The sequence below is a fragment of the Patella vulgata genome, chromosome 1 (genome assembly GCF_932274485.2).
Source record: "Patella vulgata chromosome 1, xgPatVulg1.2, whole genome shotgun sequence".
Taxonomy (NCBI): Eukaryota; Metazoa; Mollusca; class Gastropoda; family Patellidae; genus Patella; species Patella vulgata.
This window is the reverse complement of record NC_065879.2, coordinates 10,550,665-10,569,123: the sequence shown is the minus strand read 5'-3', so window position 1 is coordinate 10,569,123 and position 18,459 is coordinate 10,550,665. Positions and strand designations below refer to the sequence as shown.

The 18,459-nt window shown below is 37.1% G+C and overlaps 1 protein-coding gene across 1 annotated transcript in view; it reads right to left on the bottom strand.

The window, feature by feature from the left end:
• LOC126814563 (cholesterol 7-desaturase nvd) overlaps positions 1–17,596 on the bottom strand; it is a 59,658-nt gene extending 42,062 nt beyond the window's left edge. Inside the window, exon 1 of the mRNA XM_050539814.2 lies at positions 16,537–17,596. Coding sequence (XP_050395771.1) covers positions 16,537–17,017 — 481 coding nt within the window. The 5' untranslated portion in view covers positions 17,018–17,596. The remainder of the gene's footprint in view (positions 1–16,536) is intronic.
• Positions 17,597–18,459: the final 863 nt, after the last annotated feature.

The window sequence follows — 18,459 nt, the reverse complement described above, 5'->3', positions numbered from 1 at the left end:
CCCAAGGACGATAGAATTTTCTCGAACGAATGTTGTTGATTGTTTTCATGTGTACGGTCCAATATGTACGTTGCATGTCTGGACAAGAAATAATTACACGTGAATCAAATGTTGGTCGAATAATATCACGAGAAAGTTCTTCCAAGACACTACGATAAAAAAAATTGCGATTCGACTTTTATCGCCAAAGTGAAGTTGAGAATTTTAAAAATTGCTGAAAAGGCGCCACTTTTGAAAAATGTACATTCTTACAACATTATTTTGACCTACTTTTATAAGCAAACTAGCGGATAACCTGGCGCTGTTCGTGTTGTGTCCGTTACGTCCGAAAACGGAAGCGGTAGGCCAACGCCATCTAACCTATGTTACTTTTCGGTCCAAGCTATACCCCTACACACAAAATTCAAGTCTCGAACAAACAGACGACAATCACAAATATAAGTGCGGGTTTAACGTCCACTCGACACAAACTAGGTTATTTTGGGACTAACATATTGCTCAATTGTATTTCAATAACTCGCTATTAGGTGTATTTAGCAGTGAGAAGAAATCGGAGGACCAGGAGAAAACCCACGAGGTTTGACAGGAGGCCCTACCCTTTGCCAAGTACAACCGGGGAATCGAAGCCACGCTAGTTGACTTAATGACAGACCTTATGATACAACGCGCACGCGCTAACCATTCGGCCATCCAACCCCCCACAAATACTAGTATAGATAAGCTCGCTTCAGACATGGAGCCACGGTGGTTCTGTGAGTAACGCTTCGTCGTGCAGACTCAGTAACCCGAAGATCTAGGGTTCCATCCCAATGCTGATCGAGAAAGTTCCTCAGCGTTATAATCTTTGAATGGCATTTAGCGATTGAACATAATATAACACAACACAGTTCTATGGATAACAATCACTATATTCTATACACACGACGTTTCGACAAGAATTCACTGGTCAGTATAGCGTTCTTAATGAGATGTAGGGACAACCAAGTGTTAACTTATGGTTTCCCTTATCATTGTTCAATGTACGTATATATAACACTGTCACAATTTTTTCCTCATTTTTAAAATGTATGCTTGAAAACGACCAGTGAATTCTTGTCGAAACGTGTTCCTCAGCGTTGTTCCCTTTGTCCGTGGCGCAGGGCGCAGGACCTGACAAGTAACGGCGCTTAGTCATTCGGATTGGACGAAAACCGAGATCTCGTGTACGCGTTGGCATGCACGTAAAAGAACCCTTAACAGTTTGAATTTGATTAAGAGTACGTCGTAGCGCTGTCGTCAAGCGAACCTTTCCTCGTGGCACACCGCGTGACTTAATCCCATTTCCATTAGCCCAGTTGGTGTAGAAAAGTTGGACGTTAAACCCTGTTTCATTTCATTTCCGTTCAGATGCCCGTGGCTGAGGTATACTTCGTCATCTGTGAGGAATCAAGTCATTCAAATAGTTCATGGAATGTTTTTCGTTTCCTGTTTTTCTTCTACAAACTACATATATTGAATATCAGATGTGTATGTTAAAGATACATTATGTAAGATTTAGATAAAGAGCTAGCCATTCTTGCTATAATAGTTCGAAAATAGATAATGTAAAATGAATAATTTGAAAATTTCATTCAAATTACTTTATCGCGAGCGAAGATATTAGCCTTTGAAGGTTTGACAAGACGTGTGAAATAACTTCAACAACCGTACTGGTTGTTCGAAGCTAAGTCTCGCTCGTCCATTTTTAGCTTAAATCAAAATATGGCTGTACTGTTCTAATCTATTTAATATCGGAGAAGTCCGATGCCATCGAGAGTTGATTATGGCTTGGATAAGTTAATTAATGTCTAATTAATAATTTATATAACATTTCTGGCCTAAAGAAAGACCTGCAATAGGTAGAATTAGCTCTTGCATAATGTATGTTTAATGGAGTTCTGCCTCTATTTATGTACCGATTAAGTTACTGGTTAACTTGCTTTACGAATTTAAAGAGATAAATCGTCCTATTGCAGGTCTTTATTTTGACTTCAAATGTTAAATAAAACACTAATTAGACATGCAAACCCAACGTATACTTTTGATTTGCAACGGATTGTAACACGATTGCCAGTTCATATTTTAATTAACAAATTGATAATCGAGACTTTGTTTATTATCGTAACAACGGTAGCAACGACAATCGAGATTCCATTGCTCTTCAATCGACTATAACTCCGCTCATAATAAAGTAATTTGAATGAAATTTTCAATATATTCATTTTGCATTATCTATGTTAGGGAGAAGGGTTTAATATAGGCTATGCCTGTTCCCCAATCCCTATTCAGATAGAAATCTGAATAAAAATATTGCTTATAAAAAAAAAAAAAATTATCTATGTTTTTTAACTATTATAGCAAGAACGGACAGCTCTTTATCTAATCTTACAGGTGTTCGATCCCTGCATTGGCCGAGAAAGTTCATCCAGATTTTCCGGCGTGGTTCTCCCTTGTCAGTGATGCAGGACGGAGGGGCTGACAAGGAAAGCTGTCTAGTCGTTCGGATGGGACGAAAAACCGAGGTCCCGTGTACACATTGGCGTGCACGTAAAAGATCCCTTGGCAGTTGGAATTCGATATAAGAGTAGGCCGTAGTGCCGCTGTCCGGGCAAAATTTCCCTCATAGCACACTGTATGGCGTATGCCCGTCTTCATTAGCCCAGGTTAGGAGCAGAACAGTAGGACGTTAAACTCCATTTCATTTCATTTCATTTCATTTCTAATCTTACATAATGTATTTTTAAAGTTACAATTTCATATTTTCTAAGAAAGTCAAAAAATAATTATTTATATGTCTTTTGCTCAATAGGTTGTCAACTCACTATTATACGATCATAGGTATCATTCTCACACTTAAAACTCATTTACACCGGAAATAATAACACAATTACCTCCCTTGTTTTCTATTCTCCACCATGGAGTAGCTATCCTCAAACGTTTGAATTTGAAGAGGAAAATGATATTTTTGCCAATTTCTCAACTGGCAATAGTGAATTATAGGATTAATAGGATTATTCTGTAACAAGGTATGACTGTTTATAGATACCATCTATTTTAAGGCTTTATTTTAATAAATTTTAAAAATATAACGTAAAAATATGAAATTGCAACTTTAAGTTAATGGTTGACATGCTTTAAGAATTTAATGAAATTACGACATCGATATTCCGTCTCTCACACAAACTTTCTATATTAATGGAGATGCTGTATTTAGAATATTCTACTCCTCTGCTTTCTTTTGATGATGTGAAAATAACAGGTTTGTATTAAGATTGGGATAATGGCATGTCGAATAATGAGGAACTGGGTTCAATGCTACTCGTGTGATTTGATGTAATCTGATTAAAATACTGATCTATATTTCGTTTCGTTTTTTTTTATACTTTCGATGGCCTACACTGCACGAAGATCTGACCAGTTGTACTGGGAGGTCGCGTCAGGGGCCATACGAGCGGCTTTTGGCCCTATGATGTCAGACATTGATTAATCAATCAGCGTTGACGTTACTAGGGGTTTACCCAAGAACTCGCCGTAATAATAGACCGTTTCATTGGCTAATTCCTCACATCGACTAGAACGTCTGTTATATAGCAACTCTTCCAGACCCTAGTGTTGTGAAGATAAGTAAAACGAAATTTCGAACTTTAAAAAAACGAAACGAAATAGGATTTGTGTTTTAATCAGATTGGATTTGATGAGGTAACAATACATTAAAAGCTGTTTTTAACAAAGCGAACTGTCAAAACGAGAAGTCCGTGGGGCTACTAGGATATACACCCATAGACCGGTTAGTGCTAAATGATAAGGTCAGCTCAATTTTTCGTCATAGCCTAACCCTAACCCCAATGCTTACCCTAACCCTAATCTACAATCTCGCCAACAACCACGTGCCCTAACCTTACTTACATCTCAACGACCTGGACAAAAATTGAGCTAGCCTTAACGAATAGATTTAGCCATGCACCCATAGACCACAGGCGGAGTCACCATCTCAGTGGTTTAAATATAAAAATACATTTGTTAGCTATGTGATAGTTAGACAGCTCAACCTCAGGGGTGGACGTGGGGTGAATGGTCTAACGCATATCTTTTAGATCACTAGGTCTGTCATTGAGTTAAGTGGAGGGGTTTTGATTCCCAGCTTGTGTATGAGGAGTAAGGTCGCCTGTCCAAACCCATGGGTTTTCTCTTTCCCCCCCACCCATTTGCTACCCCCCCCCCTCTCCCTCTCTCTCTGCATCGGCAAATCCTATAGACGTGAATACTCAGAGACCAACATAAATACTGCAAATATAAATGACCACAATCGACCTGACTGCTGGACAAGCAGTGGGTAAACGACAATAAAATACATAGATCTACAACCACCGTTTAATGTGGGCGTATAAAAACCTATTTCAGTATAGTGGGGGTATAGGCTTTAATTAGCCTCAATTACTACTTTACAACATGAAATTGTAGAAAATTAACCCTTGTGTCGCCAGAATGTTATTATAGTCATTCATCAGCAGTACAATAAACAATAATTGTTTGTGGTAGGTTCCCACTATCACGATTCGTGCTACGATAGAAATCGTGGTTGTAATCGTGGAGATTCTATCATGTCTTTTCCTATATTGAGATCAGTCGCAGCAATCGTGTTGATCGTGTCGAAACGTATCCGAACGTATTTGCACGTAGCAGATCGTGATTCAATCGGGACATTCCTATCGTAAGAAATGAAATGAAATGAAATGGGATTCAACGTCCTACTGTTTTGCTCCGAACTGGGCTAATGAAGACGGGCATGCGCCATACAGTGTGCTGTAAGGGAAATTTTGCCCGGGCAGCGGCACTATCGCCTACTGCCAGGGCATCTTTTACGTGCATTCCAATATATACACGGGACCTCGGTTTTCGTCTCATCCGAAGGACTAGACAGCTGTCCTTGTCAGGCCCTCCGTTCTGCATCACTGACAAGGGGAAACCACGCCGGAAATTTAGCAAGTGACGATAAAGCATATAATAAATTATAAAAAGAGTTGAGACCGCAGAAAGAATATGTAGACAGACGATGAATCGTAACAGAACATTGACTTAAAGATACATTAATTAAAAGTTTAAAAAAGAGTTGGTCATTCTTGCTATAATAATTCAAAATAGATGATAAAAATAAGAAAATGTTGAAAATTTCATTCAAATTACTTCATTCTCAGCAAAGTTATCATTGTTTGTAGTTTTGACAAGATGTGTGCACAGTGGTAACCAGGACACTGGTATAATCGGGACTTAGCCTCACTTTCCCATTTATAAATTAAATTTTTAAATGGCGAACCGAATTAATCTAGTTAAAATCTCGAGTATCCGATGCCATCGAGAGTTGATTAGGGTCTTGTTTTGTTAATAAATGTCTAATTAATAGTTTATATGACATTTCAGGCCTAAAGAAAGACCTGCAACAGGCTGATTTAGCTCTTGCATAATGTATGTTTAACAGTTCACACGAATATGTTCTTATAAACACAAACAGAGAGAGAGAGAGAGAGAGAGAGGGGGGGGGGGTATTTCCATTCGAAACAAACAGGGTCATTTCTGTTCAATTTCATTTTTAAAAAACTGGATTGCGCGTAGGGGTCTTTAGCCGTTCTTATGACCTACAGCGCACGCGTTTGACCACTCGACTACCCCCCCCTCCCCAACCCCAACGAATATGGCGGGCCGAGGTGGCGTTCGGATAGGACGAAAAAAAAAGGTCCCATGTATACATTGGCGTTGGCGTAAAAGAACCCTTGGCAGTTGGAATTCGATATAAGAGTAGGCTGTAGTACCGATGTCCGAGCAAAGTTTCCCTTATAGCCCAGGGGGTGCAATCTGGACAGTAAGCTGAAGTTTGATAACACTCACATGTGATGTTTACTCACACAAGTAACAAGTTGTTTTTGTATTACGAAGTAGTCATGAGTTTTTGTCTTATCATGTGTATCATAAACACGAGGCTGATATGTAATATCCCTTCACAATTATCTGTTAAGTTCACATATAGTACTTATCTGATTTATTTAGGCGACGTTTCGAAGAGTATTCTCTCAACGTTTTCAATTAAGTACAGTAACAAATGTGTAGGGCAATTATATATAGACAAGCAGTAACAACAAATTGGAAACCATGCATGACAACAACATGATCAAAGGCATGACAACAACATGATCAAAGGCATGAAAACAACCTGATCAGAGGCAAGGCGCATTCAAAGGATTAGTGAGAGCACTGATAATTGGTATAATTAACCAAATGAAATGAAATGAAATGAAATGAAATGGGGTTTAACGTCCTACTGTTTTGCTCCGAACTGGGCTAATGAAGCTAAATCTGACTATTGCTGGTCTTTATTTAGACATTTATTAACATGACAAGTCTATAATCAACTCTCTCGATCCCCCAGTGGTGGAGATTAAAACGGATTGGGACTCGATCGCCATTTAATGATTTAACTTAAAAATGGTGAATCGAGGCTTAGTCTCGATTAACAAATACGGTTGCTACAATAACAAACAATCTATACCACATCTGTCAAACCTTTAAACCGTCACAACTTCGCCCCGAATTAAGTAATTTGTGTGAAATTTTGGATATATTCATTTTACATTATCAATTCTTGACTTATTATAGCAGGAGCGATCAGCTCTTTATCTAAATATTACATAATGCATCTTTGCAAGCACTTTATCGACTACGTATCGGTCTATTGAAACGTTCTTGAATTCCCTTCTATATAATAACTACTGTTTCAACAACATAAAACTAGGAATTATCACGAACTAAATCTTCATCATCCTAGGTCAGTGCTTATGTGAAGACTTAAAGTAGCTAAGTCCGTAACTCAATATCATCCAAAATCTTCGACATTGAAAACACGATTTTTTTTTGCAATTTAAATCTGCATTGGTGTTGTGGTCTTACCTGGAAAAAATGGGCTTCTGATATCCAATATTTAAGACAAAATAAACATTTTACCATTGGTACACGAATCGTGTACCATAATGCATTTTAGCGCCATTTGTAACAAGGTGCTCAAAGAATGAGGCTAGACATATTCCACAAGTCATGTCAAACGGTGATGCCATATTCTTATTTGGAGAGCATGCGCAATATATACTATCGGTGTTGACTGGAATAACCAGACGCTAGAAACTGTCTTTCGGCTGAGACTTCTGGCGTATTTCGCCGAACATAACTGATGACAATTCACAGAAAACGGAAACGATTGATTGTAAAACAGTTTATATAAATTCATATTACCTTATTAAATGTGTTGCGACCCATTTGTGCCAATTTCTAGGCCCAAAATATTAGCGATTTAGCTCCTTTAACCTCTCCCCAAAATTCTTAAACCTAACCTACAATCTGGCCAACAATCACGTGCCCTAACCTTAATTACATTGAGCTGGCCTTAACAAATAGAGTTAGTCGATCTCCCATAGCACACTGTATAAGATAAAGAGCGGGTCGTTCTTGCTATAATAGTTCAAAAACAGATAATGATAAATGAATATATTGAAAATTTCAGTCAAATTACATTAGTCTGTGCGAATTTGTGAGTGATTAAAGTTTGGACCAAATGTAACGTAAATTGTTTATTATCGTTGCAACTCGGTACTTGACAAGCGTTAAACTCGGAAATGACCGAGTGGATTATGTTTAAATAATAATATATATAACATTTGAAGCCAGAAATCTGGAGTAGGCAGATTTAGTTCTTAGATAATGCATCTTTATCCAGGTTGATACAGATGGTACGACGTTAAACCCCATTTAATTATCACAAGGCGTGATTACCCTAGACCAATAACAGGTGAATCTGATGATCAACTAGAACATTAATTATAATATTATCACTGAATCACGTGAAAATAATTCTTTTTAAAAATACACTTATAGCGTTATCGGTTTATGGTCAACTGTAGGTTACGTGTACCTCGTTTAGTGCTAAATGATAAGGCCAGCTCAATTTTTCGTCATTGGTCACTAATGTAAATAGGGCTAGCACTAATCCCAACCCCAACCGTAACTCTGGACCTAGCTCCAATGCTTACCCTAACCGTAACATGCAATCTCGCCAACAATCACGTGCCCTAGCCTTATTTACACCTAAGCTACGCTACCTTGACAAAAAAAACCCATCAAACTATTTCAATTGGGACTCAATCAGACCACAATGTCTGACATGACCTTTAATATGACGAACGCCATATTTGGAGTGTCACCACCTGTTTTTGATGACTCTTAATTTCACACCCACTCGTTGACTATTAACCTAACATTACGCAAGTTTACATTGCTTGATCAATGGCGAGTCTTACTATTATTCCCGCGGGCCATTTTAGCTGTCGCGTGTAACTCGCTAATTACGGAAGACATACATACCAACAGTTTTTAAGGCTTGCTTACAAGGCTACTAAAAGACCAAGGACCGTATTCTTAAAAGGTTAATGTCATTAAAAAAGAGAAAATCGTTTTTTGTTTTGTTTTAAATAGAATTATTGATGTATTGAAATTTCGATAAAAGTTAGGGAGACATTTTATGTTTGTTAGACTAAAGACAATTATGTTCGAAGATAAGAATACTTACATATTTACATACGAACATTTATATATTTTATCATAACTAATACGTATATAGGCCCACATGTAAATGTGTTTCGTTAATAATCCGCCATTTTACTTGCTTTACTTTCATTTTTCATGTTAAAATATTCTATTTACATATTAATATTAGTATATCACGGCTTTAATGTTTTTCAACCCAATCCTAAACTATAGTCCTTCGGAGGGGTCCAAAACCAAAGGCAGCCAGTTAGATATCCTTTGGCAGTTGAAAATTATAATAAGAGTACTCCGTAGCACTGCTATTCGGACACAATTGTCCACACATTCTGCACACTCTACTTTGTCTACTCTACTTTGAGAATCGATCTCTGTCCTAAATGGCCGCCATATCCAACAATTAGCATACTGTTGTGTAATGCAGTACTAGATCTCCGCGTTGGCCTAGAATGTTCATCGGGATTTTCCGGTGTGGTTCCCCCTTGAAAGTGGTGCAGAACAAGGACAACTGTCTAGTCGTTCGGATGGGACGCAAACCCGAGGTCCCATGTACGACGCAGACCCGAGATCCCATGTACATATTGACGTACACGTAAAAGATCTCTAGGCAGTTGGAATTCGATATAAGAATAAGCCGTAGCGGGGCTGTCCGGGCAAAATTCACTTCATATCACATAGCATGTTAGCTCAGTTAGATCAGAACAGTAGGACGTTAAACCCCATTTTATTTCATTATTTATTTTTTCATTTCATTTTAAGAAAGTGGATCTCTTTGATTTAAAGGAGCTAAAACGCTAATATTTGGGACCTAGAAATTGTCACAAATGGATCGCAACGCATATAATAATGTAATTTTAATTTATATAAACTGATTTACATTCAACCATTTCTGTTTTTACTCTAATTTCTAATCAGTTATGTTCGGCGAAATACGCCAGGAGTCTCAATCGAATGGCAATCTCTGGCGTCTGGTTATTCCAGTCTACATTGTATTTATTGAGCATGCTCTCCACAGAATATGGCGTCACCGTTTGAAATGACTTGCGGAATATGCCTAGCCTCTTTCTTCGAATCCCTTCTTGAATATGAAACTGAAACGCATTATCGTGTACCAATAGTAACATGTTTATTTTGTCTTTAATATTGGATATCAGAAGCCCATCTTTCCCGGTAAGATCACAACATCAATGTTGATTTAAATTGACAAATAATTTGTGCTGACAAATAATTTGGATGATATTGAGTTTGGGACTTGGCTACTTTAGCTCAAACTGTAGTGATTGTTGATGTAATTCAGGTGTCGTCTATTAAATAAGATATGTCTCATTTTTGAAGAATGACTCAATAACAAGATTAACATTCTACTTAAAGCCAAACCACAACTGTTGCAGTTTCTTTTTCTATTTTATTCATGTCCTACTTTATTCAACCATGTGCGGACGTTTCGCCTAATGAACAAATTAATGCGCAGTTCAGTCAATGTTGACAAACAAGCAATTATAAAATAAGCGAATTAAACTTCGTAGGTAACATGGAAGACTAACCACCCTGAACACCGCATACTGATAGTGATCTTTTTGATATACTGAATCAACAACGATAAAGAAATCCCTACTCGAGAACCAGACTGTTGTTAAGACGACAAAATAGTCCCAACAAGTATAGATATAGACAGAATTGGTAACGTCCACTCGACACAAACTAGTTCATTTCACGTGGTTCAATTTTATTTCAAAGGGGCCGTCAGCAACGTTCTTACTTTATGTAATGTCGAACTTGAGATTAATTGATTAAAAATATTGATTTTGTTGTTGACATTCAGCAATTACCTAAAACTGTAGGTTTGATTTTCAATATTGTTCAGTAAATATTGTACACAGGCGACTGATTTTCTTTAATTTAGGCATTTTATTTATTAAAGATACATTATGGGAGATGAGATAAAGAGCTGACAGTTCTCACTATAATATAATAGTTAGAAAAGGCAATTTGATCCACTATGAACAGAGATTTTAGCGATTGAATTTTCTGTCTAGCCTCGATCATCATTAGTAAAGTCAGTACAAAAGAAAAACATAGTTTCGATTATCCATTTCTTGATTAAATTATGAATGGACGTCGAACAGGAAATCGGAACCTAATCCAATAAACATCGCAGGCAAGCGATGCCACCGAGAGTTGATTATGGTCTTGTTTTGTTAATAAATGTCTAATAAATAGTTTTTATAACATTTCAGACCTAAAGAAAGACCTTCAATATGCAGATTTAGCTTTTGCATAATGTATGTTTAATAAGCCATTTTATTTATTAAGCCATTTTTAAGTACTGTCCGTTTTAATTGACAAAGAAACGAACTCTCTTGAACACGTTGGTGTGCACGTAAAAGAACCCTTGACAGTTGGAATTCGAAATAAGAGTAGGTCATAGCACAATTTCCTCATAGCACACTGTGTGGCATATGCCCGTCTTCATTAGCCCAGTTGGAGCAGAACAGTAGGACGTTAAACCCCATTTCATTTCATTTACTGATTTCTTATTGTGTTATGAAATGTTTGTTGATTGTTACGTTGTATTGAATCACACCGTGGGTGGCCTTGTATTCATATACCTTTCAGCGCACCTGTTTTTCTTAATTTACTTACAGAATTATAGAGTGAACTACCAAGCTATCTTCAAGTGGGTCTATTACCCCCCCCCCCCTCCCTTCAACGCACCTGTTTTTCTTAATCTACTTATAGAGTAATAGCGTTAACTACCAAGCTATCTTCAAGTGGGTCTATTACACCCCCCCCCCCCCTTATTATTTGAAGACAAGGTCCAAAAAAAAATATCGCTTATGGTGCAATATTATGATCTGTGTTGTTATAATGATATCCTATTTGTTAATCGTAATCCTATCTTGCACAATATCTTTAATCATTTTCACAATCTAGACCGCAGTTATTTTAAAGATACTTTATGTAAGATTTAGATAAAGAGCTGACCGTTCTTGCTATATATCAAAATAGTTAATGCAAAATGAATATATTCAAATTTCATTCAAATTACTTTATTCTAGACCAAGTTATCGCTGTTTGTAGTTTTGGCAAGATGTGTGTTAATTGTGTATTATCGTAACCATATTACTGGTATATTCGAGGCTTAGCCTCACTTCCCCATATTTAAATTAAATCATTAAATGGCCGAGCCGTTCTAATCTACTTAAAATCTCGATTATCCGATGGCATCAAGAGTTGATTTTGTCTTGTCATGTTGATAAATGTCATTTTAATAATTTATATAACATTTAAGGCCTAAAAAAATGACCTGAAAAAGATAGATTTAGCTCTTACTTTATGTATGTTTAATCGAATCTTCTAGAATGAAAGAAATGGAATGCAGCGTCCTATTTTATGAACCTAAACTGGGTTAATGGAGCCGAGAATCTACTAGAAACTAAAAACCAATATAATAATTAATTCATTAATATTCCAATAAAATAAACATATTAATACGGAGAATGAAATAGGGTTTAAAGTCTTATCATTCTGAGACTAACATATCATAAATTGCCTAGTTATGTATGTACTGCAAGGTGGTGGGTTGGGAAGCGGGCAACTCCGTTTTCGTATACTCTTCTTTGGATTCTAACTGACAGGGGATCTTTTACGTGCACGCCAATGTTTCCCCAAACGACTAGCTACACTTTAATTGTTAGTCGGAGAGAGAGAGAGAGAGAGAAATGGGGTTTAACGTCCACTCGACACATAACTAGGCCATTTCGGGACTAACACATATGGTTCAATTTTATTTCAATAATTCGCTTGCGCGTAGGGGTCTTTAGCAGTGGGAGGAAACCGGAGGACCCGGAGAAAACACATGAGGTTGGACTGGCGACCCTACTCCTTGTCACGTATAACCAGGGAATCGAAACCCCGCCAGTTGACTCAATGACAGACCGTATGATACAGCGCGCGCGTGCTAACCATTCGGCCATCCAACCCCCCCTGATGGATAAAGACCCGAGAAGCCTAGTTAAACGTGGTCGCTCAGTAATAAAGAGTAATTGATGGATAATGACTAGAGAAGCCTAGTCGAAAAGTTGTCATTAATAAAATAGGTTATCAACTCACTATTATACGATCATAGGCATTATTTCCCACACTTAAAAATCATTGACACAGGAAATAATACACAATTACCTCCCTTGTTTTCCTATTCCCCCATGGAATAGCTATCTTCGAACGTTTGAATTTGAAGTTGAAAATGATATTTTTGCCAATTTCTCAACTGGCAATAGTGAATTATAGGATTAATAGGATTGTTCTTTGACAAGGTAGGACTGTTTATAGATACTATCTATTTTAGGGCTTTATTTTAATACATTTTAAAAATATAATATATGAAACTGTAACTTTAATACACTTAATGTCCTTATACCGTCTTCATTGGCCCAGTCGTGACAGAACAGTAGAAAGTTAAACTCCATTTCATTTCTTTAGACCAGTCGAGGCAGAACAGTAGGACGTTAAACCCCATTTCATTTCATTCCATTTATATCCTCATGTGTGAAATACTTGACAATTGCTTATTTGAGAATTATCGAGTAATTTTGACATTCTCATATTTTTCCTTATTCGTGTATATGTTTTTCCTTCTCCTGTCTGTTTGTATTCCGGCAGATGTATTCAATATGAAGGGTTATCCTCTTCAACAATTGCCTTAACTTCGTGATCAAATTTAAAAGATGAGTGTTGAAAATGGGCGTTTTCTTTGGTCGAGTATTTAGATAACGTGCAAACAAAAGCACAACGATTTATATAATAGTTCTTAAAGGGCCAATAACACTCTTGCTGACTTGACAGCTCCAGAAAATAAAAAATAGCCTTATTCTAAGTACTAGATGTGTTAGTGTCCTACCTGTTGTGTTAATTATCCATTACATCCTATTTTACTTGTCCAGAGGGTTCAAAAATATTTTAAAATCCAAGTCACATTTGAAAAGCTTTACGTCAGGCTTTTCAAATCATTTAGTTGAATTTTTCCAATTTTTTAAATTAGGTGTGTTAAGATGAAATTTGTATCATCAATTAATTGGAATATTTAAAATAGTACAATTTGTTGACCAGAATAAAGATTGGGACATATTATTCAGTTACAACAAGAGTGGTATTGAGCCTTTAAATGAAGATTTTATAGCGCGTATCTTTGTAAATATGATTTCTATTTAAAAATTCATCAGGTTCCGAGCAAAGAGCCTTTAAGCGGAAGCAAACTTCCCTTCAGCGAAAACACAGGCGTCATATTATAAAAGTTATTAGATAATTTCTATTGAAGTATCTATGAGATAGAGAGTCTTATCTGAACGGGACTTGTAATAAAATCATGCACGGTTTGCTACACCCATTCATATCAAATTCAATACACGCAATTTGGGTGTAATTGGGAAAACTACGATGAGACTCAATAGAGGTATTTAACGTGTAATTGGGCAAGATGTTTTAAGAGTAGATGGCCACGTGTTTTCTGACATTTGCAAACGTGTATATGTTATCTATGAATCAACTTGGTGCATTGATATCTATTAAAGTTTCTATCCAGATGCGCTTAAAGAGAAAATGAAATGAAATGGGGTTTAACGTCCTGCTGTTCTACTCCTATACTGGGCTAAAAAAGACGGGCATACGCCATACAGTGTGCTATGAGGGAAATTTTGCCCGGGCAGCGGCACTATCGCCTACTCTTATATCGAATTCCAACTGCCAAGGGATCTTTTACGTGCATTCCAATGTATACACGGGACCTCGGTTTTTCGTATCATCCGAAGGACTAAACAGTTGTCCTTGTCAGGCCCTCTGTGCTGCATCACTGACAAGGGGGAACCACGCTGGATAATCGGGATGAACTTTCTCGGCCAATGCAGGGATCGAACACCCGTTACTCAACAAATTACTAATAATGCAGACGACTATCCGTCTTTTGCTTCGAAAATATATTTACATGGAATCAACCGATTTTCTCAAGCTGAATGATGGTCAAGCTGGAAAACTTTACGACTCGGATGGTGTGACAGAAAACCGGCGATAAATAGTGGGTCATGGAGGAATCGGTTAAACATCTTGTTTTGAAATCGAGCCACTGACTGGAGCTCGTATCAATCGCCTTGAAGGTCACTGTTGTTCTTGTAACTAGGTGTAATTGTGGCTAACTTATACACAAACAAATCTTGGGTATATGTAGGTAAGGGTGGACACACTCCGCTACTGTCCAAAACTGTTATCAATAAAGTGTTAATTATTTATTATTCCCGTTGCTAGAGACATCAAGACAAAGGTCCCCAGCAATATTTCAATTAACCGACTCCTCGTACACCCCTACCTAAATAGTCAATATAAATATTACAGTTCTCAGAAATTGAATTCAATAGCACATTCGTTTAATATAGTTTTCACTGAGTTAATAATAGTGTTGTCAACACGCGGCCGTCATTTTTATAACGTGTTTATCTTAATAAGCGGACAAAAGAAGCGGAATGTTTTCTATGCCCCAAATAGTAAACATAGTAAGGTCATTATACAATGAATAAGGAAACGCCAAGGCTTAATAAAGAGTATATTAGCCAGATATCTCCTTGAATTAGACAGTTAAGCGACTCATATTAAATCGGATTTAGAGTCTTGATTGCCACAAAATGTCATGGTTTTATAATTAAACATACAGTATGCAAGAGCTAAATCTGTCTATTGCAGCTCTTTCTTTAGGACTGAAATGTTATCTAAATTATTAATTAGACATTAATTAACCTATCCAGATCATAATCAACTCTAGATGGCATCGCTAGCCTGCGATCTTTAGTGGATTATGAGCCGATTTACTGCACAACTTTCCTTCAGAATTTAACGATTAAATGGATAATCGAGACTATGCTGTTTATCGTACTGACTTTAGTAATGATGATCGTGGCTAGGCGGAAATTTCAATCGCTTCGTTTTCGGATCATAGTGGATCAATTTGAATGAAATTTTCAGCAAATTGCCTTTACATTATCAAGTTTTTAACTATTATAGTGAGAACTGCCAACTCGTTATCGAATCTCCCATAATGTATGTTTAAGAGACTTCCTCCCAGATGTTATGTTATAATTGTATGACCAACTTTTGTTTAAACTGTGTATGCTGTCCTTGATGGGTGCAATGATACAATAAAATCTTATCTTATCTTTACATGAGGAGGGGCTAGGGCGTGCGCTTTAGACCATTTTCTTTAATGCTTCAGGGTTCTTTTGGAGAAATTTAGATGTCGACCATGTATGAAGGAAAATGAAGTTTATTTCTTTTATTGGTCACAATGAGGTTGGTTGATTTTCAAAACGAAGCGTTCCGAATTGACGTAACTAAGGCCTGCCACAGTTCTTCCAATCCGGAAACAAGTACGGTGTGAGAAAAATCGTAATCAAATGTTGCAGCTACGGTGATGGGTCCAGTTCTGTCGAGTGACACCTTTTGGGGGTAAGAGTTGAGATCATTCTATTCACGAATATTCAATCGAGTATCCCCCAAGAGTAATATCCCCTTGGATTCGATCCAATTTAAATCATAATTTAATGGATGATACAAATGTTAATTTTAGAAAGGAATTCCAATGATGTAATAATCTATGACAAAGCATTCTTAAAATCACCCGCTAAAGTGACCGATAGCAAATTAAAATTTTAGAAAGGAATTCCAATGATGTAATAATCTATGACAAAGCATTCTTAAAATCACCCGCTAAAGTGACCGATAGCAAATTAAAATTAAAATTTAAACATCAAGTAGTGCGAGACAGACCGGTCCCCAGCCAACAACGTCTTTACACCTTTTTTTTTATATCTCTAGAATTAGGGGCGGGGCCGAATGTTGATGGTTGTAAAATACTTAAGCTTGTCTTATAAAGAGATAATACTATTGACTCACCTAACAAGTCGATACTTTTCACTTCTCCTCTTTTTAATCTGAAAGATTCAATTAGGCCAAACCAGCCATTAGGGTAAACGGGGGGTATATCACCAACCATGCGTCTTTTCATTACATTGTTAGCTATTTCTTTCTTGGATAAATCACCTTCCGTTAAATACCCCACATCACATAATTTCCTAATTCGATTCAAAGGTGTGAAAAATACAATATATATCCCGTAGCAGATCAAAGCCGCCGCCAGCAGGTACACATAGGTGGTCCAGGAATACCAATCGGGCATCGTCGTGAAAATTGCTAAAGTTCTATTCATAATTGTCGTAACGGCCTTTAGCCAAAGTCCTCCCACCTCAATTAAAGGTAATGTCAATAATCTGTCCGTCACTGTGGCCGAAACGGCTAAAACACACAATAACAGAACACCAACTCCGACTCCGATCAAAACTTTCGATAAACGTATAACAGTCGAACTCATCATCATTGTATGGTTGTATCCCACCGTTCACTCAATGTTAAATTGAATGATAAACGAATAGTAATAATAATAATAAAAAAATGAAATAGTATTAAAATAAATTGCTTTCCCACGATCTTTGAATCCGTTATGAAAATATTACTTCGTGTATACGGAGTCCACTCACATCCTACTATATACACCGGTTAATATGTAATAACACCGACAGATAAGGCGCATGTTAGCCAATATAATTCGATTTCTGATTACTAATACCATTACTTAACTATCACATGGTTACACTTATATATAGGATATAGGCCTAATAAACAATGACATGCCGGTTGCGTATCACTCACACACACACGAGCTATAATACTATATGTTGACTTCTGAATCGCTAGTATGTTCTGTATTAAACCCTAACGATACACTGCGCTACACGACTGATAGTACCAAGGACGCCATTCAGACCAAAGTCACGTGACATTGTAATTGGCTGGAGGGGTCTGAAAGGGATCCCGGAGAACGTGAGATAATTATAGCAGCACACCACATATTGGTCGACTTATAGTTGTGACGTGAGCAGAATGCGTGTTGTTTGTGATGAGCTCAACAACGGTGAATGAATTTTAGTACAAATTACATACTACCCATGTTTAGTCTCGTTACTCTAGATACGCATATAAACAAATGTGTAGGCCAACTCCTACGACTGTTACATTCAAATAAAAACTAGACAGTGTAATCAAACACAATTTATCATTCTGAATCATTAATTGCAATCCAAAAATAAATCAGCTTGTATCTAATAAATTTAGAATCATTAGATTGATAAAATAAAAGCAGCCTGCGTAATAATAGCCTAGCATTTATTCTACGTAAAGCGCATTACGCAAACGAGACGCACAAAAAAAAATGAAATTAACATTATCATTGTACTTGGTTTATAGGTTAAACCATCAAAGGTTTTATACGAAACTTCCATTTGAAAGTAAAAGATTTTATGAATTCAAAGCTAATAGCTTCAATAATAAAGTCAAAACATTTAAGTTGAAGCATATGGTCACAACTAAAAATGCCAGACATTGAACAAGATATAATTTTTGGGGCAAATGGGGCTGGAAGTATGCCACAGTCGATTGAAGAATATGAGAGAGAGAGGGGGGGGGGGGAGAGGTAGGGTTTAACGTCCACTCGACACAAACTAGGTCATTTCGGGACTAACATGTGGTTCAATAAAATTTCAATAATTCGCTTGCGCGTAAGGGTCTTTAGCAGTGGGAGGAAACCGGAGAACCCAGAGAAAACCCACGTACGAGGTTGGACAGGTGACCCTTCTCCTTGTCACGTACAACCGTGGAATCGAAACCACGCCAATTGACTCAATGACATAGCTTATGATCCAGAGCGCACATGCTAACCTCCCCTATGAACAAAATAATATTTATTGTCATAAATTCAAGCGG